Source organism: Chelonoidis abingdonii, chromosome 11, assembly GCF_003597395.2.
Source record: "Chelonoidis abingdonii isolate Lonesome George chromosome 11, CheloAbing_2.0, whole genome shotgun sequence".
NCBI classification, from domain to species: Eukaryota; Metazoa; Chordata; order Testudines; family Testudinidae; genus Chelonoidis; species Chelonoidis abingdonii.
Window position 1 is genome coordinate 43,135,432 of NC_133779.1, and position 25,680 is coordinate 43,161,111.

The window sequence follows — 25,680 nt, forward strand, 5'->3', positions numbered from 1 at the left end:
ACGAGAGCTGCAACGAAAAATTATAAAAGGTCAGAAATGACCAGTGTGTATAGAAAAGATGAAAAATGGGATTGGTCAAGCTCAGGAGAGGGGAATAAAGAGAGAAGACTGAGAAGGCGGACAGAACACTTTTCAGGTACAAAAAGGTTTAGTACTAAGGAGACACAGAAAAGAAAAATAGTTCGTAACCACTCGGAGGACAGTGACAAGAAGCACAAGGGCTAACTATGCAGCAAGGGCAAGTTAAGTCGGACATTAGAAAACTTCTACTGTACAATGGTTAAGCACTGAGGAATAAAATTGCCTAGGGAGTAAGCATCACATTGGAGAATTAAAGAAGCGGGTTAAGAAACATCGTCAGGAAGGTCTAGAAAGACTACCGCAAATAACCTAAGTAACATGGGAACTGGACTAATACCCTTCATTCGATCACCTCCAAGCCTCCGATGATCTAGACCACAAAACTAGGCTACAGTTAGCAGAGTGATAGATAAATCAGTCAGACGAGAGAATTAGACACTTGTCTTAAAGCACTGGTATTGTAACTCAGGAGCCTGCTGACCAATCCCATATACAACGCCTGTGTGATATTTGAAAAGTCCACTCAGCTCTCAAAAAAGTGGATAATATATCTGCCTTCTTCCCATATCACGGTGGAAAATTTTGAGCAGAGTCGTCTCTTAACACCCAGCAAATGGGGGCCATTCTCATCCATAGTCTCACACAGGAGAATATAAGAAAGTACAAGAAAAATACAAGATAAATCCACATCTAAAGGAACAATTTGATTCAATTGGTATCAAAAGAAACAAGTCCTTAAATTAATCTCATCTGCATTGTGCACTTGGACAACACACCTGGCTTGCTAAATATCACTGCCCTGAAGTATCCTAATATCCATTAGTTGGACCTAAACTAGAAAGGTTCACCAACGTCCAGAGTAACCTAGTTTTCTCCTAACTTGTTATGCAACATGTCCCTACCGCAATAACACTACTACGGAGATAGTCTATCCCAACTGCGTCCTTGGCCTCAGGTAAACATCCCTAGGCTTGCCAGTCTTAGATCTCATCCCAGGCCTGGCAAGCAGGTGAGTTCCAACCATAACAAATGCGTTGAGCAAGAAAAAAAAGAAAAAGAGGAATCAGCAATTAAATAGTCAGCGGATCTTCAACAGTAAAACACCTTCTAATTCAGATCAGACTCAAACTGAGTAAAGGTCAACACACAAATTTCTATAAATAAATACATATAGATGTGGGGCTCATAATATTTCTCATATTCCATAATATATTCGAGACAATAGTAACTCTGGATATAGGGGAAAGGTTTTACCTAATTATAAGAATATCAGATATAGAGCCACAATCAATGCCGAATGGAGATGATGGAATAGTGAGTAATAATAGAATGTCTCCTAAAAAAAATTCAAATCAAACAACAGTGAACTGACCAACAGCCACACAGGGACCACTACATCACCCATAACAAAGAAGTAAGGAAAAAGGGAATAAGCCAGAAGTGTCAAATAAAACCTCACTGAATTCCTGATTGAATAGAAGCACAAAATCCAGGGGCCTGCGGCTTGGGCTAGGGAAGCACCTTGCCGCCTTGCGTAATGCCAGCCCGAAGACCCGCCACTATAGGTAGCGGTGGAGTTCCCGGTACCGAAGAATGAATCCCACGGCACCTGTAGAGGCATCGGGCCACACTTAGGCAGGGTCCTGGAAGAGCGCGAAGGACCTCCTCACCGACCGAAATTGCTGCATGAAGGAAAACAGTAGCCGAAAAAGCTCCGGGCACGGCGCACCGTGAGAGTTCCCACAGAGCCTCCTCAAGCCCGAAGCAAGTGAAGACCCACCCGCAGGGCCCCGAAAACTTTCGTGGGGCCGCCTGCGGGCCCGGCCCTGGCACAAATTGCCCTCTTCCCCCGCCCTCCCCAGAGGCCTGCAAGAAAAGATAATCCAGGTTGAAAGGGACCTGACGGCAGGTCAAAGCCATCCAACTCACCTACTCAAAGCAGGACCGAATCAACGACCTAAAGATCAGCGACTTGACCTAAAAGACACTCTAAAAGAAGAGAATCCAAAACCAGTACCCTAGGAAACGTCTCAAAACGCATAGAATCACCACCCCAGGAATAAAAGTTCCGAAACCAACCTTAAATCTCACCCACTGCACCAACTTGGAACCTATAACTCCTGTTCGTCCCGTACCGGCACAATTGAGAATCAAATGCTAGAACCCATCCCTTTGAAACCCCTTCCAGAGTTGAAAGCCCACAGTCACAAATCACCCCTACTCTCGTCTACAACTAAACAAAGCCCATCCCTCAGCCTCGGTCCTCATAACGTCGTCGGCCTCCAGCACTCACCTAAAAGTTGTGCCCCTCTATTGACTCTATCACAAGTCTAACCCCTTTATTCAGTAGTGTGGGGGCCCAAAACTGGAGCACAGTACTCCAAAGAAGGCCTCACCCAAAAGCGCGTTAGTGCGAAGCACACCAGAAGGAATGACACTCCTGATCTGCGCAATGCCCCTACCTAATACAGCCACAAAAGACCAATTAGACCTTCTGGCCAAAACAAAAAGGCCTAATCAGCGACCATAACCAGCTTCTCATTCACTGTAAAACCCAAGTAATCTCTCTTCTTCGAACGGCTGCCTTAGCCATTTGGTTGCCAGCCTGGTATGCAGTGCATCGCGGGATTCTCAGTCCGCTCCCAGAGAGTGCGAGGACGCGAATACCATGCCCTTTTGGGCGCGACACCTTCAATCACAAGATTTGAAATGAGGCATCAAAGTAAACGGAGCAGCTCACAAAACAGAAAAAAGAGGCGAAATCTGCAGGAAGTAGTATCCACAGCGAATGTATTGCAGGACTTAGCTCGACGAGGCGATAGCGCGAAGTGAGAAGGCAAATGCAGTCAAAAACCACTCAATGCGTCACCCACACAGCAGGGGTTATAACTCGAACTACCCAGTGCTTCTTATCCCAAGCTCAACTGAAGATAGTTAAGAACTACAGAGGGATAGTATAGGACGCTCCTACTTCAAGGGCCAACACAACTTCTTCTCTTGCAGATGGTGTCCCAGCGAGTACATAATCAAAACCTTTTTATACCTGATTGGAACACTGAAATCACTCACATGAACCTGGCAACAAACAGACTAGTTACATATGCACTTTCTCGATCCTAAAATCAAGACAGTAACAGTCCGACAAACTGGACATACAAAAACACCAACATATCACAGCAGTCCACGACACAAACACCGACTAAACATGAACCATAGATCAAAATCAGTGATTTTCATAGAGCCGAGATTAAAAACTGCGCACATTTACGCACTCAGCTGCCAGTGACGCCATAAAAAAGGACGTAATACTTGATCGTACTCTTGACTGCTATAATCATTCCTAATCTAACCACCTAAAGACTATTGTCGGCTCTGCATTCTGTAGAGTGACCACTCGGACAGAAAGCGAATCATTCAGGAAGAATCTAGGCTCTACACATTCCAGCTACTATCGATGCAGCAACCTCACTCTGCAAAACTAAAGCCATTTCTAACTACAGAAACAAGCTCTCCCCTATGCTTCAATGGTAATTCTGAGTCACACCAAAAGAAACTTTTCCACTATTTTGGGTTTTAAATATCAGCAAGGACCGATATCAGATGTTGTGATCTTGTCAAAAAGTAAATAAAAATAAAAGCACTACTTTCACTAAAGACAGAACCATTGTTCTATCTCAGTCAAGACACATTGCAGACTCATCTCATGGCACCAACAGCCTTACTGACCCATGAATCGCAAGCACCATGCGTAGAACATCGATCCTGACATTATGAAGCGCGACAGAAACCAAATCAGTATATTGCAAAAGAAGTTAAAAATACAAAAAAAACAAGGGAGAAAAGGATGCTGTTGACCATCAGTCCAAGACATCAAATAATGTAAGACAATCACGAGGATTTGGTCTGCTCAACCACAAGAAACAGAGTGAGGAGAGCAGGGTAGAAACATCGAAGAAGAGAAATGTGGAAAAAGTCTAATTAGTTGTTATGCACAACCGCAAGCCCTTAATCTCAGAAAGAACGTGCACCACATTCACGCTAGCCTTTGTACCATGTAACGCAGAGTAGAAAGGCAGGCAAAACGTTCCACATGCAGCGGCCCCGAAACACTACTCAGCCCAAAAAAGAAATTAAAAGTGACACTAAACTAGAGGGCGCCAGACGAGTGAGACGTACGACTTGAACATCAGCTCAACTCACAGAGCTAAAACACTTTAAGGGGAAATCCCTCACCAATCCAAAAAGCTTCAAATAATATAGTAAAAACCAAATATGAACTCAGGAGTGCAGCGCCTTTGATCCAGCATGTCTCAGAGACACAGAGATAAAGAGCAGGTCTGTAAATGCAGCTGCCAGTTTAGTGATCAACCCTTACGCTTGTAACCACCCAGAGAATCAAAAAGCCTGCCAAAGCTGGAAATTCCCCTTTCCCTAAGAGTCAAAGCTCTTGGGACCTTTCGCTGGTAACCAAAGAAAGCCATGACGTATTGGGCCAGTTGAGCATTACCCGCAAAGTATGCATAAATGTGGGTAACCAACAACTTAAAAGCCCGCCGCGATAAAGCTTACATGCATTGCCCCTGGCTACATAAAGAAACACTTATCCTATAAGAGCAAAGGTCGGTATTAAAGTAAGAAGGAAAGAGAGCAAGTTGGTATCCACAAATCAGGAAAAAAAGTAAAGTCTGTGAACCTGTTGTATGGCATTACATTGGCCGGACACAGCGGAAACAGCTTTCGGAATAAACACAGGCGTCCTGTCCAACGTAGTGCTGACCCATCATACACTCACGCGTTAAAATCGGATCAAACACAACTGAGCAGTCACAACCTTCAGCCAACAAAAGAAGACTAAGTGGCGTCATACCGAAAAGGGCCAGACACGAGGCTCTAAAACAAGAAGAACAAAAGCTCTAAGTCAATGGCTCAGGAGCAGGATGACGGGCATTACAAAGTACCACAACACGAAGGAGCTCCCAAAGCTTCTGACTCCTCGCCCAAGCCGAAATTGCACATCACGGCGGGTTCACGACACAATTGTAAAGTAACTGGCATCTTCAAGCGTGCGTACACAAGAAAAGAGTGAGAGAGAAGCCCAAAAAGACAGGTGTCTCCTCCGCATACATCTGCTTCTCACAACATGAACCTGCTGATCACTGGGGAACACAGAAAGACATAATAAGTTATCAACAAAAGATAAAACTCCGAATACCTGCAATATTGACGCGACACTAACGCCATTAAAATCTGATAACAAGGATTAATATTTCCTATAATACACAGTTTATAAATCATCTTGTAGATGCTATGTGAAACACCAAGTTAAGGAAAAATGAGGACAGAGTGAGAAGTAGTAATTGGGGTTTACTACAAAGTACTAAAAAAGTAAAAATTGCCTTATGCATTAATCTGAGTATTTTAAAAATAGCACTATGTACAAAAGAAAGAAAACATTTCATTTCAGAAAAGAAACCAACAATAAAGTGATTAGAAGTGCCGAACGGATTACTAATAGTTCACACAAGACAAGCAACAAACAGATTTCAGTTACTTCGAATGGTGAGCAGTCTACCTATGGCGAGACAATAGACATGCGAAGAACGATGAAAGCCGAGAGAAAACAAAGGTACATAGCCCCAAAACAAGAGCACTTGGGTCCCTAAGCAACACACTTAAACAATTATGCAGTTGAGCCACGCAAGCTCATAAAAAACAGCCAAATTCAAAAAAAGAATATGGAAAACCGAAATGAGAGATTACATTCTGAGATTGAAAACTCTACCTGAGGATATGTTTGTTCTTAATATACGTAAAGATTCGTGATAAGAAATTTATTTGCATCCATTAGTCATCAGAATTATTAAATGGAAACCTAACTATGGGAGCCAGTAAAAAGCCTAAAGGAGTTAAAAGATCATATTGGTCACATTTACACAAAGGAAAAGGACGCCAAAAGAAAACAAAAACAACACGAACTGAACAATCAATGAAAACGCAGATTTAAAGTGAGGAAGCTAACCTGCATGGCAAAATCCCTCACATATTGCACCAGACAGGACCCTCTACGGAAATCCCAACAGGAAAGCAGACACAAAACATAAGACCGCAAGAAAACTCGTAGACTCATGTGTATGGTAATCCTGTGTGCTAAGGTCAGCGCCATTCCTCTATGCGCCCTGTCCGTGGAAGAACAAACTCCCTAGATCAAGTTACAGAAGATAAAATAGTACAGAGACCTTCATATACAAAATTAAGCCTGGGAAAAATAGATCACCTTGGCACCAGGCACTCCATATATTTTAACCTCGTGAAGCACATTATTCCTTAACATCTAAAAGACGGTTACTACACGTTTGTAACTGTTGTGCTCGAAAGATGTAGTTTGCTTCATATTCACAGCCCAAGTTAGGTGTCGCACCGCCCGCGTGCAGCTTCGACGAAGAATTTTTCCCTCCCTAGGCAACTAACCCGGTATCACTGTGGCCAGGCGCCCACCGGCAGAGCCTGGCGAGCAGTACGTTGGGACACTGCCAGAAGACCACAGCCCGGCACATCCGAATGGTGAAGAGGCGGTGAGAAATAAGCACATCTCGAAGAACAAAGTGACAAAGTAGTAACCGCCTTTTCTCTTCGAGTGCTGCCATATCAGCCAAGTAGTGAAACCCAAGCCTTACCTAGCGGTGGGGTCAGAGTTGAGACTGTCAATGTAAAACAGCAGCCAAAGAGCTGCAATACGTCCCTCGGGACTTTCTCCAATTTGTCCACATCTTTCCTAAAATGTGGCACCCAGAACTAGACACAATACTCCAGCTGAGGCCTAATCAGCACAGAGTACAGCAGAAGAATTACTACTTGTATCTTGCTTACAATACTCCTGCTAATACATCCCAGAATGATGTTTTCTTTTTTTGCAAAGCATTACACTGTTGACTCATATTTAGTTTGTGATCCACTATGATCCCCAGATTCCTTTCTGCAGTACTCCTTCCTAGGCAGTCATTTCCCATTTTGTATGTGTGCAAGTGATTGTTCCTTCCTAAGTGGAATACTTTGCATTTGTCCGTATTGAATTTCATCATATTTACTTCAGACAATTTCTCCAGTTTGTCCAGATCATTTTTAATTTTAATCCTATCTTCCAAAGTACTTGCAGCCCTCCCAGCTTAGTATTGTTAGCACACTTTGTAAGTGTGCTATCTATGCCATTATCTTAATCATTGATGAAGATATTGAACAAAACCGGACCCAGAACCGATCCCTGCAGGACCCCACTCATTATGCCCTTTCAGCATGACTGTGAACCACTGATACCTACTCTCTGGGAATGATTTTACAACCAGTTATGCACCCACCTTATTATAGTAGCTCCATCAAAGTTGTATTTCCCTAGTTTGTTTATGAGAAGGTCATGTGAGACAGTATCAAAAGTAGCAGAGAATCCTGTGGCACCTTATAGACTAACAGACGTTTTGGAGCGTGAGCTTTCGTGGAAAGCTCACGCTTCAAAACGTCTGTTAGTCTATAAGGTGCCATAGGATTCTCTGCTGCTTTTACAGATCCAGACTAACACGGCTACCCCTCTGATACTTGAGTATCAAAAGTCTTACTAAAGTCAAGATATACCACATCTACCACTTCCTCCCATTCACAAGGCTTGTTACCCTGTCAAAGAAAGCTATTGGGTTGGTTTGACATGATTTGTTTTTTGACAAATCCATGTTGACAGTTATTTATCACCTTATCTTCTAGGTGTTTGCAAATTGATTGCTTAATTATTTGCTCCATTATCTTTCAGGGTACAGAAGTTAAGATGACTGGTCTGTAATTCCCTGGGTTGTCCTTATTTCCCTTTTTATAGATGGGCACTGTATTTGCCCTTTTCCAGTCTTCTGGAATGTCTCCCATCTTGCTTGACTTTTCAAAGATAATTGCTAATGTCTCAGATATCTCCTCAGTCAACTCCTTGAGTATTCTAGGATGCATTTCATCAGGCCCTGGTGAGCTGAAGACATCTAACTTGTCTAAGTAATTTTTGACTTGTTCTTTCTCTATTTTAGACTCTAATACTACCTCATTTTCACTGGCATTCACTATTTTAGACATCCCATCGGCACTGAAAACTGAAACAAAGAAGTCATTAAGCACCTCTGCCATTCCCACATTTTCTGTTATTGTCTTTCCCCACTCATTGAGTAACGGGCCTACTCTGTCCTTGGTCTTCCTCTTGCTTCTAATGTATTTGTAGAATGTTTTCTTGTTTCCTTTTATGTCCCTAGCTAGTTTGATCTCCTTTTGTCCCTGTTTACTTGTGTTAGTTGTTTATATTCATCCTTTGTAGTTGGACCGAGTTTCCACTTTTTGTAGGACTCTTTTTTGAATTTTAGATCATTGAAGATCTCCTGGTAGTTTGAAGATCTCCCTTTATAGTTTCTCACAATCCTCTTTAATTTAAGTAATTGTGTGTCACCTGCAAAATTGTCACCTGGTTGTTCACCTACTTTTCCAGATCATTAATGAATATGTAAAATAACTCTAGTCCTAGTACAAATATGGGACGCATCCCCCGAGAACCTCATTCCACACTGGAAATATCATGTATTTCTTTATTTTCTAGCTCTTTAAACATTTTGTAATTTATAATAGAACTTCGCCTCTCACCACCAATTTACTTAGTTTCCTTAATAGCCTCTTGTGGGGGAATTCATCAAAAGAAATCTGTATCTACTGATTTTTCTTTATCTGTTATTCTGCTGAATCTATCAAATATTTATAACAGGCTGGATGAGGTATGATTTTCCTTTACAGAAGCTGTGCTGGTTTGCCTCTCTTCTGTCATATTATCTAGGTATCTTTTAAATCTCTTTAATTACTGTTTCAGCTACCTTACATAGACATGAAGTAAAGCACACTGGGCTGACATTCCCAGGGTCACCCTTAGCACCTTTTTAACAACAGATAAAACACTCACTATCCTTCAATATGGTAGATGACTTTAATGATTGAAAAGATATTTTTTGTTTGCAGCTCAGACACTCAGTAAAATTCTGAAGCTTTAATGGCTGAAGTTAAGTGCTTAAATCCATACTTAGGTGCATTTGAAAGCAATGAAGAGCCATAGTATGTCTTCATGATAACAATGCCAGTGAAATGTCATGTTCTATAATGTATAATGGGCCTTTAATGCTATATGACACCAGAACTTTATTTTGTGTATGTATAACTAAAACTAAGTGGTGGTTGCTCTTAATCCAAGTGCTTATTTTCCTAATGGATTTCTGCCTTTGAATAGCCAGAGGGATTATCCAGAGAATATGCCTACAGTGTGTTCTTCTGCCCCAATGGTAAGTTTGTGATTTGAATACAATATGACAAGGTTTGTTTTTTTCCACAATTTAAGTTATAAATAGAAACATGTTGCTTTACCCCTGGAAAAACTTCATTTGTTTTCCTCTTTTCAGTAGGAAAATCAGTAAAATTTATATCCCATCTATCGCTGATCGGTTTACAGCATGTACATCAAGCTATTGATATAAAGGGTCTTTCATACCTGGCTGGTTAAGTATGGATAATATTAATTGGCCAAATGCTATATGCAAATAAAAAGTGAACTTCCCTTTCTTTTTAAAACTGGCCAAGTGTTTTGCACAGTGGACCACAACTGTGGCTAAATTAGTCTGTAGTATATTTTTAGTTGATTTTTTTTAAATTCAGATCCAAAGTCAGAGTATCCCTTCTGTCTGATTCAGATAAATTGGATTTGGCTACAGTACATAATTATGATTTGGCTTCTGCTAAACATGGAGTCTTCTTGACCATTTAAATTGGGAATTGAGAAATCATGTATAGACTTCACAAGAAATATACCTGGATTGTTTGAACTAATAAGTCCTAATTCTATATAGGAAGGAATGCAAGAAAGTGGAGGTTAGGAAGAGACAGTCCTATCTACTCTGCTAGTTTGATTTGTGAGGCACTGGAGTGACAAATGCATGCTGATACATTATGCAACACAAAGCCCCATGTGTTTGAAGTTCTGTCTTGGGCTAAGTGGGTTTTTATTAACAATTTTGTGACCACCTAACTTAACATCAACATCTAATTCTGACAATATTCCATTATTTTTTTGACTAGAGAAAATTCACATTTCTACACCTAACAAATATGAGTACCAGTATATGCAGAAGCCTGCCCAGATGACTCATTTTGACATTGCAGTGAAAGCGCACAATGATGCTCATTTTGCCTTGTCCTCTGGCCCACATGACATGGCAGAGATGACTGAGATTGTCATTGGTGGGCATCAAAATGCTAAAACGTGGATTTCTACTAGTAAAATGGGTGAGCCAGTTGTCAGCATAGACACAACTGGCATCCTCTCTTGGGATGAATTCAGGAGCTTCTGGATCAGCTGGAAAAATGGAATTATTCAGGTAGTGAATTTGGCTGTGTGACAACAGCCTTATGGTCTCTTTATTCCTTAACCAGACTGAGAGTACTCTGAGTGTATATATTGCACATTTTCATTAGCCATGTTATAGAAAGAAAGAGCCTAATTTCTTTTCCTTTTCTATGTTAAATTTTTATTGGGCAGTTTATATGAGAGCACTTGATTGTATTTCAAAATGTTTTTCTTTGTCATGCAATGCCCTGGGCACCTCAGCTTTAAAAATTATTGTTATTAAGTGTATTAAAAGTATTTGCTCCTGGGGAACACAGGTCCAGCTGGTCAGTACTGATGGGAGACCAGTGGGAAATAACTTGCTGATATCTCCTTTATTTCCAATTAAATTCAGTGGAGTTTGGCTGGTTTATGTAATGTTCTCATGATGCAACTACAGGTTTAAGCCACTGACTTCAAGGGCACATACAATAGATTTCCAAATTTAACAAGAGAGGCAGTTTTGACTTGCATTTTCCTCCTGGAATTGGATGGTTTGCTTGTTCCTTTCAGGTTGGCCACGGTACTCAGATGCTAAATGAATCCATTATTGTGGAGTGGGCCATCCCCAAACAGCCCGAGGTGAAGTACATTGGCTTCTCCACAGGCTGGGGCTCAATGGGAGAGTTTAAAATCTGGAGAAAAGAAGAGACTGATGAAAATCACAATGAAGCATTTACTCTTGGAGTTCCCCACAATGTGATCCCTGGATCAGAAAGAGCTACTGCCTCAATAATAGGTACCAACTAAAAGGGGGAGGGGGTTAATAAAGATAGATGCTACAAGCTAATATTTAAAAGTTAATATGAACCAGGTAGGATAGTCATAACCACTATAATGAAAAGACTATCACTTTCTGGGATGTGGAATGGTTTGCCTTTCAGTTGCTGGTTTGAACCCAGTCGAGGTTGACAGTGACTGAAAGTTGACATCATCTGATGGTTCTTCAGTAGCCTCTATGGAAAGAGATGACAGTACCTGTTGGACATGTATGGACAAAATCATCACAATCACAAGCTGCACTAACCAGCTCTCTTGTTGATGGTCTTAGCTGGTTAGCCAAGGAGTTAATGAGCCCTGAAGACTGAAATTTCCTCTCTACTCCAAGGGAAAGCCTGCGTGGCTAAGACTGAGGATCTTTGGGGGTTCCAATTTTATATTAAGGTTTAATGTTCCTGTAAGTGTGTATCTGATGGAAACCAGTGGGCTTAATTGGGTTTGTGCCATTATAGTTGTGAGTAGAACCTTCATCAGCCATTCAGGTTCCTCCTTCCTCAGTTTTGTACATTTAGAAAATAAAATTAAACAATGAGACAACAGGGAGAGAGAAGTTAAATATAGTGTAGAGGTACTGAATGTGTGTCTCATTGTTTTAATCAGGCGATGTAATGGGCCCTACGCTTAACAACTTGGACAATCTTCTACGATTACCATTTGGATGTGGAGAGCAGAACATGATCCATTTTGCTCCCAATGTCTTTGTCCTAAAATATCTCCAGAAAACCAAACAACTCAGCCCTGAGGTGGAGAGCGAAGCCACAGATTACCTGGTGCAAGGTACTTCCTCAGACTCATAGGTCTTTTCTATCTACAGTCTATCAGTAGTCTAGGCCAACAGAGCATCTTACTAGTTTAACATTGTCCTGTCTAGCCTGAAATATCCTGAGTGATGGGGCTCACACCATTTCCCTATAGAGATTATCATATAGCCTCATAGATATCAGCCTATATTTTCCCTTCTTAATTACTCCTAGTTATACATTCTTTTACTCTCCTAAATATTTTCTTTCTCTCCTAGTTGTTTACAGCCTTCAGATACTTGTGCAAGTTTATTGTGTTTCCATTAGTCATTGCTTAGCCAAGCTGCATATATTTAGTTTTTTTAATCTTTTTCTAAATCAATCTTTCTAGCCCTCCAACCATTTCTGTTCTTTGAACTCCCTCCAATTTGTCAATATCTTCTTAGTCACAATTTGTCCAGAACCAAATTAGTATCCCAGGAGCAGTCATTCCAGAGCCATATGGAGAGGGTCTGTCCCCACCCTGTTCATTTCTGTGTGTGTGTAGCTTAAAGCAATCTGCTTTTTCAAGTGTTTTCTCACTCTGCATTCAAACAGGAAGGGTGGTTTGTACAGGATGGTTTGTAGCTACACAAAGCAAGGCTCCCAGGAACAGGGAAGAATTACAAGAAAATTATTAAAAACAAGAATGATCCACAAGGGGATGGACACGGGCTGCCTTGTGCATGACTCAGACAATAGCCATGTCATGGAATCATAGAATATCAGGGTCGGAAAGGACCTCAGAGATCATCTAGTCCAACCCCCTGCTCAAAGCAGGACCAATCCCCAGACATATTTTTACCCCAGTTCGCTAAATGGCCCCCTCAAGGATTGAGCTCACAACCCTGAATTTAGAAAGTCAAGGCTCAAACCACTGAGCTATCCCTCTCCCCAATTATATGTGACAGGGTTAACTGGGATTCCTCAGAAAAAGTAATCCATTCCGTGTACCCATCAGCAAGAGCCCTATGTTATTTGCCTTTAGGGACTGGGCCAGAATTATTTCACTTGGTAGTATGCTGTGCTCTCTGCTTGCCCTCAAAGTTAGAGCATTTTCTAATAGCCGAGCTCAGTTTCTCATTTTTAATAATATACAGTTTTAATTTACAACCTTTCAAGGGTTTGGGTTTCAAATTCAGCATGTTAATTTACCTCCACAGAGGAAATCCCACAAGGCTATAAACCTTCCTGTGCTCTCTGGGACCCTTGCCAAGTAACAGGTTCTGATGGAGAATGCCCTTGTCCTGCTTTATGAAGGCCTTTGCACCTTACTGAGCAAGAAAACTTTCTTTTGCCACTAAAATCCATCCATCAAAGACCAAAATCATAGAACTTATCTCTTGCAGTTCCCAGCTCCATTCCTTAACCCTCAGTGCTGTGCTGGGCTTCTTGGTAAAATTTTTACCTTACCACATCAGAGTTCTTAAAAACACAGATGAACTCTAGAGAGATGAAGTGTCTCATTTTTGCACCTCTCCAGACTGTAAAAAGGGATGCATAGAAAATGTAAGAACAAGCATTCATAAGAGCAAGCAAGATGTGAAATGGCTCAGGAGAGAGGTCTAACAAGCAAAGAAAAATAAATGTAAGAGTAACAGCCAAGGAAAGTGTAAGAAGAGTGACATACAGAAACTTACCACTGGCTGCCAGCAAAATGAATCTGAATTGATTGTTTCCAACATGACACAATCTGATGATGAAGAGATACAATTTACTGCTGAAAAGTATCTAAGGCTTATGTAGGGAAGATCTCACTATAAAAGAAAAGTCAAATTTAATGCGGCAGCTATTGCTGGTCTGAGAAGAACATCTTTGTTTGGTTTCTGAGTGTGAAAAGGCTTCACCTGCCTCCTGCAAGCTACAGAACTACTGAAGAATTCTGAAGGCAGTGACTTTTTGTAGTATTGCAGTGAATATGTGTATTGACTTAGCTGTCTAGATGCACAGAATTACAGGCCAAATCCTACCACCAGCTTGCCTTAGTCTCCTGTCTGTGTCTGCACTCAAAGTTGAGGTTGGTGGGTAGAATGGCTCCAGCCGTGGTTGGAGAGAAGTTTGTAAACCTCCTTGCCAACTCTGTGACCCCACTTATCATGGTAACGACTTTTTTCAGCAGAGTACCTTTTAGCCCAAATAGGCCAGTTTAAGCAGGGCTTGAATGCAGAACTTGTATCTGATGCGAACTTAGGCCTGGTCTACACCACAGTTAGGTTGATGAAAGGCAGCTTACCTCGACTTAACTATGTAAGCATCTATATTAAAATTTTGCTCCCGCCGACATAGCTACCCTGCTTCGCCGATTTAATAACTCCAGCTTCACGAGAGGCATAGAGTCAATGTCACTGTAGTTAGGTCACCAAAGTGTCAGACCATATCTAGACGTACAGCAATGCAGTGGTGCAGCTCTCCCTCCAGAATAAAAAAAAATCCAGCAAGTGTGTCGGCATGAGAAGCTCTCCCACCAACATAGCACTGTGCACACTGGCGCTTATGTCAGTGTACTTTATGGCACTCCGGGAGGTGGATTATTCACACCCCTGAGCGACATAATTTTTGCCTACATAAGTGATAGTGTAGACATAGCCTCAATGTAGATGTTGCGTTGCTTACATCAACTGTTACTGGCTTTCAGAAGCCATCTTACAATGCCCCGCATTGACGCGACGGTTGGTACAAGTGCTTGTGATGAGGACATTCACCGACCACTCATGGAGGATAGGTCCATCAATGGCTATTAGCCAGGATGGGCAGGGATGAAAAACCATGCTCTGAAGTGTCCCTAGCCTCTGTTTGCCAGAAGCTGGGAATGGGTGATGGGATTGATCAGAAACACCCTTCAGAGCTTGAAGACTCTTTCTTTTCCTGTTTTGGCCATTACTAATATAGAGCACTCCTAAATAAAACTAGATGCTCCACCCAATATTGAAGTCTTGGCATTCGGAGACTCATCACTTGCCAAGGTGACCTTGGGGTAAATGTGGTTACCTCAACCCCTGTTCTCAGAAGTATCTGTACTTTCCTCTGATTCTTTCATTTTCTTCACCGTTCCTGTTGTCCCATTAGGGCTTCACAAATAAAATAATGTAAACTTGGATTTATGTATTCAAATATTAATGTGATAACCCCAGATTCTGATTTTGGTTGCTCCCAGAGTCTCTCTCTTTCACCAAACTGGATTCTTCCCCTAAGGCTACTGTTGCATTATCCGTCTCTGAAACGAGGGGATTTTATTCTCCTACTTTTATCCATATATCCTCTGAACCCCCAGTCAAAGGTTTTTACTTTTTGAGCATAATTAACTTCTAGGAATTAATTTGTTTTCTATTTTACAAACTCACCCAGTTCTGCTCTCTCTAAAAGGGAAACTGGGGACAGCCACTGATAGGAGGTTGTACTGCTGCCTGTATCTGCAGAGGTCAGCAAAGCTACTTAGTCCCTGGAAATGAAAAATTAGTCCATTCTCATAAAGATGTCATGCAGCATGGAATAAAAAGTCTATTTGTGGGTCAGAGAATTAGCCAGGCTCCAAATGTCCCTGTGTCATATAGCCTCATACACGTTTGACACATCTCCATATCAGAAATGGCCATTCTGAAGGATTTAGATCCAATGGACATTTAAAATCCTTGCCAGAGTTACTGTGTATTGGGGTTTCCACATTAGAGACTTGGCCCAATTTTATTAGCACTGATGGTTCATGTGTACAAGGCAAGTAAGTTTGGTGAAAGATTAATTCCATCCATTATAGCTAAAATGCTAATCCATCTTTATCTTTGGCATTTGAAGGATATTCACATAGGGAGCACTTGTACATTAAGGTGACCTCTCTAAATGGATGCATCCTGAAATGGGCCCCCGGTATTTTCTCTTGACCTTCAGTATTTGACTTCACAATAACTGTTAGGTTAAAATGTGCCTTCTGTAAGACAGCCTCATCAACTACGAATGGTTCAAATAAGTTAAGACCCCAATGACTTAGCTATTGCATGTCTCAAGAAACTGCTTGCCAAGGTGATCAATCTTATTGTTCCCCAAGCTGACTTTTCAGCTCAGGAATTTTTCTCAACTAAAGGGAAGAGAAAGAAAGTTCTAATAAAAGATATGACTGACAAGTGCCATCCCATATATAGACATGCAAAGAGCCTCCAGATAGGCATGGAAAAGAGGAAGACAGCTCAGTCTTTGCCAGCTTCTTTATTACTTGACAAGTGGGAATGATTAAGAGAACACCCTCACTTCCTGTGGGATCAAGTCATGAAGATGGACTCAGTTGTTGCTGGGCACATCCCTTAAATATCAGCTTACCACCAGCTTGGACAGAGAGATCTATGTCCTGGTTTGATGTTATCATCCAGGGAATTAGCTCCTCAGCTGCATGATACTTCCTGTACAATAGGAGAGTGGTTGTGGATTGTTGTTTAAGCACAGATAATTTTTTTTAATGTTGCACTTTTATGCAGTAATGTCATAAATTAAACATTTCTAGTGGCCAGGGTGCAGGAACTGATCTTAATATTAACTATCCCAGGTGTCACGGACTTGCAGGTCATGCCCACTCATGGCCCTGTGCGGGGGGGGGGGGGGGGGGGGAGGGGGATGCCCCTTTCAGTGAGACAGCCCTTCTTGGGAGTCCACTCTCTCCTGGGGTTAGGCCCCTCCACCTACCACTTCTCTGAGACCTTAGCACATCTGTTTCTCAACATGGGCCCCCTCAGGGAGTCCACTTGCTCTGGACCCCCGGGGCCTCCACTCCCCGAAGGGGTTGATGCAACCCTGTTCTCTAGACTGGAGTGACTCTCAGCCAGCATAAAACACGAGGGTTTATTGAGCATTGAACACAGCACAGGAAACTCTCAGGGCTTCAGGCCTGCCCTCCCTCAGCACAGCACATCAAAGTCTGCCCTGCATCCAGGTGGACTCTGCCTGCTCCCCCTCTCCAGTCCAGAGCCCCCCTGCATCCCAGCTGGGCATCTGCTATCACCAACCCCAAGCCCTACCTCTGTCCATTGTCTTCTCTCCAGGTAAACAGGATTGTAAACTGGGCCTCCTCTCCTCTCTTCTGTCCTCTGGCCCTCTCTGGCTGATACCAGCTGGTTAGGTCACCGGGGTCCTCTCTTTGCAGCCTATTGTCCTCCCACTGGCCAGAACTGGCTGCAACTCCTGAGCTGGGTCTCTGGGTCGTCAGGTCACCAGTCGCTGGGGTGTCCATCCTCCAGGCCATCGGCTGGGGTCCCAAGTTCCTTTTCTGGTCCTCTATAACAACAAACTCCCTCTCCCCTCACCTCGTTAAACCAGTAACACCCAGGGACACTGAGTCCCACTCCTTCTGCATGCAAACCATTGGAAAAACAAGGAAAAAGAAGAAAATCCCCCACTTCGTCACACCAGGAACTCTTCATCCTAACCAGTTCTTGGATAAGTGTAGTGCTTAGTAAGAGGTTGTACCCTAGAGTTCCTTCCCGACTTTGAACTCTAGGGTACAGATGTGAGGACCTGCATGAAAGCCCCCTAAGCTTATTTCTACCAGCTTAGGTTAAAACTTGGTATTCTGCCACCACCAAGTGATTTAACAGGAAACGGGGAAAGGAGCACTTGAAGTTCCTCTTCCCCCCAAATATCCCCCAAGCCCTTATACCTCCTTTCCTGGGAAGGCTTGAGAATAATATCCTAAACAATTGGTTACAAAGTGGTCAAAGACCCGAACTCCTGGGTCTTTGGACAATGGAAAAATCAGTCAGGTTCTTAAAAGAAGGATTTTATTAAAAAGAAAAGGTAAAAATAATCTCTGTAAAATCAGAACGGGAAATAACTTTACAGGGTAATCAGATTCAGAGAGCCCAGAGGAACCCCCTCTAGCCTTAGTTTCAAAGTTACAGCAGAACAGGGATAAACCCTCTAGCAAAGGGAACATTCACAAGTTGAGAAAACAAAGATAAACTAATATGCCTTGCCTGGCTATTACTTACAAGTTGAAATATGAGAGACTTGTTCAGAAAGATTTGGAGAACATGGACTGAGGTCCGGTCCCTCTTAGTCCCAAGAGCGTACACCAAAACAAAGAGCACAAACAAAAGCCTTCCCCACCCCCAAGATTTGAAAGTATCTTGTCCCCTTATTGATCCTTTGGGTCAGGTGTCAGCCAGGCTACTTGAGCTTCTTAACCCTTTACAGGTAAAAGGATTTTGGTGCCTCTGGCCAGGAGGGATTTTATAGTATTGTGTACAAGAGGGCTGTTCCCTTCCCTTTATAGTTATGACAAGGCTAATAGAAGAAGTTATGTTTTGATCACTTGTCTTCAGGAGATGTATGGAGACTTATAAATACTAGCCCATAATAAGATTTAGTTAAGATCTATTACACACACACACAGGGTTGGCTCTACCATACACAGCAAAACAAGAGGTTGCCTTTGGCAGCAGAGTTCGCCATACCAGTGTTGGATGATCTGAGTCTTCATTCAGTTTAAACATTTGCTTTTCTAAGGCTACTTCTACACTACGCGCCGTTTCGGCGCGTTAAAATCGATTGCTCGGGGTTCGATATATCGCGTCTGGTCTAGACGGGATATATCGAACCCAGAGCGTGCTTAGATCGATTCCGGAACTCCACCAAAACAAACGGAGTTCCGGATTCGACATGGCGAGCCGTGCACATCGATCCCGCGCGGTGAAGACAGGTGAGTAAATCGATTTTAGATATTCGATTTCAGCTATGCTATTCTCGTAGCTGAAATTGCGTATCTAAAATCGATTTTCGCGCGTAGTCTAGACGGGGCCTAAGTTTCAAGGCTCCCACAATTCTTTTGTGATTTCCAGGTTACCAACGCCAGTTGACCTACAAGAGACAAGATGGTTCATACAGTGCTTTTGGCGAGAGGGACTCCTCAGGGAGTATGTGGTAAGTAAGTCGCTATTTAAAACAGAGTTAAAAATTCAATGTTTTCCAAATTTAAAAGGACATAATTGGCAAAAAGGACAATAACTTTCTAGCTTGTGTCACACATAGCAGAGAGTAAAAATAATATTTAATAGCTAGAAGCCTGCTAATGCTCTACAGCTAAGTGTTTTGTGATCCCACATTAGATGGGTTTTGAGGATCAGGGACTGTTAAGATGTTAGTTAATGCATGTCCCTTTAAGGTTCAAAAGCTGTAGTTTGGAATCAGATTCTGTGCCATAGAACTGCACAGGCAGTGCATGACCTCAGTAAGCACCTGCTTACTTGAGAACAGAACTCCACCCAGGCTGTATTGGGGAGATGGCAGGGCACCTCCTTCAGGGCAGGAGGGAGAGAATGGAACACATCTTTCAGTGGACTCCAGCTCCACCTGGACGGAACAGAACAGGATGGATGGATGGATTCCCCAGGAAACTTGTTGTGTTGGGGTAGTAGATGGAAGGTGTTCCAGTGTTCTCTAGAACCGCCCCATTCCCCAAGACTCTGCTTTACCTCAGTTAGCATTTACTTGACTAAGTGCAACACCTTAAACTAAAAAGTTTTCCATTTTGTTCATTTGCCTGCACTGTCACTCAATTTTTTCAGCTGCTCTGTATTTTCCTTTAGATTGACTTGCTCCATGAACTCATCTGAAAGGGAAGTAGAATTTCTGTGATGATGATGCTTAACTTTTTTAAAGATAATAAACTCTACTTTCATCTCAGAGCTGGCATCTCTTAGTCCCTAGATATAAAATATTGTAACACACAATTACTTAATACTTGAAAAATCCCCTGCCAGGAAGCCTGCCTCCTACCCTCCCATTCCTGTGGGGCTTGTAAAATGAGTGATTCAGTCTCCCAAAACCAGCTGGAGTTCACACTTTTTGCATGTCAGAGGTTTAGAATTCTAAAAGCACTTCTTCTCTCTCTGCTTAAATCCTAACGCTCTACAGAGACAGACTTTAGCAGTGGTTTGAATTTCCAGTTGTTTTATCATCAGTAAGTTATTAAAATAGGGGAAATTACAATATTTTTCTTCTTGTCCATCTAGTATTATATCCAAATTGGTAATTGTACGCGTCTTATTTCAAAAGCTTGAGTCAGGGAGCCGCTAAACACCTGTACAAGAGAAATTAAGTCCAGCCAATGACAATGTTGAGTCAAATTTTGGCTCTCTTTCTATTTATGATATCCTATGGCAGTGGGTTCCACAGGCTTAACTTGCTTTTTCTGTTGTTTTTTTGTTGTTGTTTTTAAATCTTTCTCACTTTAAAATATGCTGCCTTTGAATTTCATGCAGTGTCCCCTTGTTTCGTGTATTATCCAGAAGGGTAAATAGTGCCCAGTTTATCTTCTCTACAGTCTACCCCATTCTTTTTTTTATATTTCAATAGTGTCTCCTCTTTTAGATTTTTGAAACTATTCCCTAGATAGTGCTCTCTGTTCTTATTCTCAAGAACCTGCTGAATTTGTGTTTTCAGGCTAACAGCCTTTGTTCTCAAGTCCTTTGCGCAGTCTCGTGGGTTTATTTTCATCGATCCCAAGGAATTAACAGCTGCAAAGGACTGGATCATCCAGCACCAGAAGGAAGATGGCTCATTCCCTGCTATGGGTAGAATATTAAATAAGGACATCCAGGTAAAAATTCTAGAGACTTAGAATCATGCAATAAATGCATTTTTAGAATGTTACCAGGGTTGGAGGTAGTGTAATCTTATGGTTAATATGATTTTTGTGTTAAAGGGCTATGATCCTATGGGAAAGAAAATAAAGAGAAGTTTCAATAAAACAGTCTGCTAGGGTTAGCTATGTGCTACCCTTTGAGAATCCCACCATGGCACTTTGAAATTGCATCTCAACTATGAAGCTCAATGTCTCAGATGTGCTACCGGGCCATGGACCTGGCAGAAAGTTGCAAAGGGGAGTTGGGTTTCAGAACTATAGGCTCACCAAGTACAAATGTGAAAGGGTCCTATGGCCTTAGCCTTTCTCATGGTTCCAATTTATTCCCTGCTTGGCTTCCAAAGTCCTCCTATGCAGCGTGCTGCTGTCCAGTTTTCACCCAGTTGTTTTATGTTTATCATACTCCAGGGTGGAATCCATGGCAAGATCTCACTGACAGCATATGTGGTTGCAGCTCTGTTGGAGACGGGCATCACCTTTGAGGTAAAGGACTGAACAGCAGCCATTAAAATAGCTAAGAGTTTATTTCTTGTGCTGGGTTTTGAAAATTTCTTTTTTGTTGCTTGGCCTTGCCTTTTTTTGACCTGCAGAGACATTGTCAGCTGGTTCTGGAGGTGACAGACACCAGAGGCTGTGGTGGAGTCTTCCTGACTTATCTAAAGTGGAATGTCTCAAAATAATATTTTCTAAAGTTAGCCATGGAGATTCCTGCAACCTTGGATTGTCAGCTTGTGGCTTTTTCCAGAGGAGCAGAGCTACTCTCTCTAAATCCCCTCTAGCAGCAGGCAGTTGTCTCCACATAAGTTGCTGAGCAGCTCAGAAAGGCAGTGAACACACTAAATAGGGATTTGTCTCTCTGCTCCTCTTTGTCCTGATCCTAATACGTAAGTGTGCTGGCAGCCCCACCCACGTTCATGAACTCCACAGCCTGTGATTCCTCAATTAGGCTATTTAAAATTATCAAATGTCTTAGAAAAGAGTCACTTTCCTGTGATGTAGTGGAATGTAAACTGCAGCAAAATGTTCACCTTTGCTGTAATGCAATTTCCTGGTGCTTAATCCAAGGCATATGTGTGGAGAGCCACTGCTTTCTATCACTCCAGAAGGGTAGGAGGCAGCCAGATCTCAGTGAATAGATGTCTTGGATTGCCTGTTAAATTAATCCTGAATCCCCTGTACTGTGTTACCTTTGTTAAATTCAGAAGGGGAAGCTGATTTACTATCTGAAGAGTGTTCAGTTGGATGTGTGAATGAGTTAATGGTCCTCAGTCCAATTTCTGTTGGATAAATAGCTGGGTTCCGAAAACTACAGCCACAATTGCCTCGATTGCTGCTGGTTCTGGTAGATAGGCTGAAAATTGAATGCCCCTTGGAGACTGAACTCTCCTCTCACTTCCAAGAATAGGCATTTGCAGGGCAGTGTAAGAGCAGCATGTTCTTATTGATTTGTATTACAGTAGTGCCTACAACTCCACTGTGCAACAAACACCTGCCCCAAAAAGAGTACTGTCTAAATAGAAAGGCAAAAAGGGAAATAAAGACACAGAGAGGGGAAGTGACATGCCCCCAAGGTTGCACAGCAGATCAGTGGCAGAGCCAGGAACAGAAGCCCAGTCTCCTAACATTGACTCTTAATCCAGTGCCCTACCCACTAAACTATATGATCACCTCAAGTTTATAGAGCTGTTGCCTGTGCTGGACTTGTGTAGATAAATGGTGGATTTCACTGTCCCTTTCTGTCAAGCTGTCCCTACATTAGTAAAAAGAAAGACAAATATATCCCTGTCTCCTCATTCCAACAAAGAGGACAAGCTCTTATTGTTAATTAACTCTGGAAGCCTTCTGCCATATCACTCCCCAATGTGAACTGGGTCCCATTTGATTCATTTAGGTCTTGTATGAGCAAGGTTCTAAAGATTCATTTTATATATAATATAAAAAGTGTGGGGTTAGTGCAGGGTTGACCAGACTTTCCCAAACTGAGCCCCACATGGCCAACTTGCTAGGAGCTATAGAACTACAAAAACAAACAGATTGTCTCTTATGTTGAGGTACATGCAGTGTGCTAGTAGCCTGGTACCAGTGAGGTGGGGCTTCTGGGCTGCACTCTAGAATTCTGCAGGCTACACTCTGGCCATCCAGACTTCAAATACTGGACAAAGTGAGTTCCCCAAACCCTTCTGGAATCTCTGTAGATTGCATGTTGGAGTCTGCTACTGATCTCACACTCTCTCTGGAGCCTGTTCGTGATCAAAAGAGCTGAACCAAGCATTCCCTGTGGGGAGAGAATGATAATAAATATGTTTATGAATCTGATACCATGTGTCTCTGTAGAGAGAAAGCTCTGTTTAGTGTGTCTCGTTGATGTCCCCTACTCAAGACACATTGATTGCCTGTTCAGGCATAAAGCACTGTTTTTAAGAGGATTTTTAAGTGCCCAGAGGAGCCATGAGGATCTCTTCAGAAAACCTTTGTGACTGGTTCACAGATTCATAGATTCCTAGACTTAAGGTCAGAAGGGACCATTATGGTCATCTAGTCTGATTTCCTGCACAATGCAGGCTACAGAATCTCACCCACCCACTCCTGTAACAAACGCCTAACCTATGTCTGAGTTACTGAAGTCCTCCAATCGTGGTTTAAAGACCTTAAGGTGCAGAGAATCCTCCAGCAAGTTACCTGTGGCCCATGCTGCAGAGGAAGGCGAAAAACCTCCAGGGCCTCTGCCAATCTTCCCTGGAGGAAAATTCCTTCCCGACCTCAAATATGGCGATCAGTTAAACCCTGAGCATGTGGGCAAGACTAACCAGCCAGACACCAAGGAAAGAATTCTCTGTACTCAACGTGCTATAGAGCCGTGCTTTGCAAAGCTCTCAGAATAAGGGCCCAAGCCTGCAATGTGCTATGCACCCTTTATTCCTGTTAGACTCAGTGGGAGTTGAGGGCACTCAGCAGTGTGGAAGATCTGATCCTGAAAGTGCTAAAGGAGTAAGGCGCTACCCTCTCTGCTGCAACTCCCCTTTATAGATAGGGCAGGGTGGGATGTTCTCTCTAGGCCATTTGTAAGTCAGATAGCCCCAGAAATCCAAGTTTATGACAATCTGGTGGTTTTCCTAGGGGAGATCTGCAAGTGTTACTAATGATCTGAGCTAGGAAATGAGGAAGGAAGTAGGTAAAAGTCAAAGGGCAATTACATCAAATCCAATTAAATTATTTCTGTAAATTATTAGAGCCTTATTCCTGCATGGTGAGGTCATTGGGAGAGTTAGTAAAATATGTCTGCTGGCTAAGGTGATCTTGGGAATATTGGCCTTCATTATCATCAGGTATCTACTAGATGCTCTGGAGCAGGGGTAGGCGACCAATGGCACATATGCCGAAGGTGGCACGTGAGCTGGTTTTCAATGGCACTCACACTGCCCAGGTCCTGTCAACAGGTCTGGGGGGCTCTGCATTTTAATTGAATTTTAAATTAAGCTTCTTAAACATTTTAAAAGCCCTTATTTACTTTGGATACAACAATAGTTTAGTTATATATTATAGACTTATAGAAAGAGACTTAAAATGTTAAAATGTATTACTGGCACGCGGAAACTTAAATTAGAGTGAACAAATGAAGCCTTGGCACACCACTTCTGAAAGGTTGCTGACCCCTGCTCTGGAGTATCAGGGACCCAGTCAAATGTACTGCAGAGACTTCATTGCTATTAAATATCTCTGCTACCTGTGCTGAGTTCTACAGGGGAGTGAAGCCTCTTCAGCATTAGGGGAACAAATATGTCTCAGCAACATTAATGTCTGAATCTTTCTTACTGTGGTGTTTAGTCCCCATTTTTTTTAACCCTGGAGTCACAGCCCTACTTAGGGAAAGGAAGGGGCCAGTCGGTTCTGTACCACACAGAGCAAAGTGCATGTTCACACTGCTTCCCTAATGGGCACAAGGCCATGAGAAATGTAGCAATCTCAGCTCTGGAGATGCAGGTGCTAGTAATATGGCTGGTCTCTTTCCTGCTTCCCGCAATTTAGGAAGAAAAAGGAGCAGTTGCCAAAGCAAAACACTTCTTGGAGTCCAACTTGTATTCTGCAGAAGACCCCTACACCACAGCCCTGACTGCATATGCCCTGACTCTTCTGCACAGTCCATCTGCTGCAGTGATGTTGCGGAAAATGAACAGCATGGCCATTATGCAAGGTACTGTGTGCCTGAGGGTCAAGCTGGTATGCCCCTCAAATAACTTCTATTGGTCTGAGGCTTCTCAGACAATGTACTCAGTACAGGCCTCCCCAGGGCAGTTGTGAAAACAAGTTAACAGCATTTGCCAGCTAGAACAAGTTATCTCAGTTATCAGCCTGGGGAGGATATATCCTCTGAGATGAGGGCTTCCTCATAACGTGAATGGACCTTTATAACATAGTTCTCCTGATTCTCAGGATACAGGGCAAAGTCCTTCAGCTGCAGGCATTGGTTTGACTCCACCTTCCCTAGCTTCTAGCAGTATTGGTATGAGTGGCCTCTGCTGTGAGCAGTGTAAGTGCACCAGAGACTTTGCAGTGACACTGTGTGACATTTAGCATCCTTCTGTGATGCTACAAAACTTGATCAGTGAAACAAGATCTGATTCCACAGATGGCTCCTCAGAATGCAAAATTCAGCAGCCTGTCAGCATTAATCCTCTGTTTCCTTCCACCCCCAGCCAAAATAAATCCCTCTTTACAATTGTTGTTAACCATTGTGACAGACCCAGACTAGTGGGGTACAGGAGTCTGGTAGAGGGCAAATATACTGGTCACTGGATGAGTAGTTTTCTGTTCCCTGAGTGACCAGAGCAGGGGCTGCACTAGAGTAATCGGGAACCTGCTAGAACCAATTAAGACAGACAGGCTGATTCGATCACGTGCAGCCAATCAAGGTAGGCTAATCAGGGCACCTGGGTTTAAAAAGGAGCTCACTCTAGTCAGGTGAGGAGGAGTGGAAGTGT

The 25,680-nt window shown here is 42.5% G+C and overlaps 1 protein-coding gene across 1 annotated transcript in view; it reads left to right on the plus strand.

Moving 5' to 3' along the window:
- The window catches only part of LOC116826200 (C3 and PZP-like alpha-2-macroglobulin domain-containing protein 8), a 166,580-nt gene that overhangs the window by 95,283 nt on the left and 45,617 nt on the right, over window positions 1-25,680 (plus strand). The window contains 9 exon segments of the mRNA XM_032782775.2: window positions 8,725-8,867; window positions 9,371-9,422; window positions 10,213-10,511; window positions 11,033-11,258; window positions 11,900-12,076; window positions 18,897-18,978; window positions 20,500-20,656; window positions 21,110-21,184; window positions 24,728-24,893. Coding sequence (XP_032638666.1) covers window positions 8,725-8,867; window positions 9,371-9,422; window positions 10,213-10,511; window positions 11,033-11,258; window positions 11,900-12,076; window positions 18,897-18,978; window positions 20,500-20,656; window positions 21,110-21,184; window positions 24,728-24,893 — 1,377 coding nt within the window.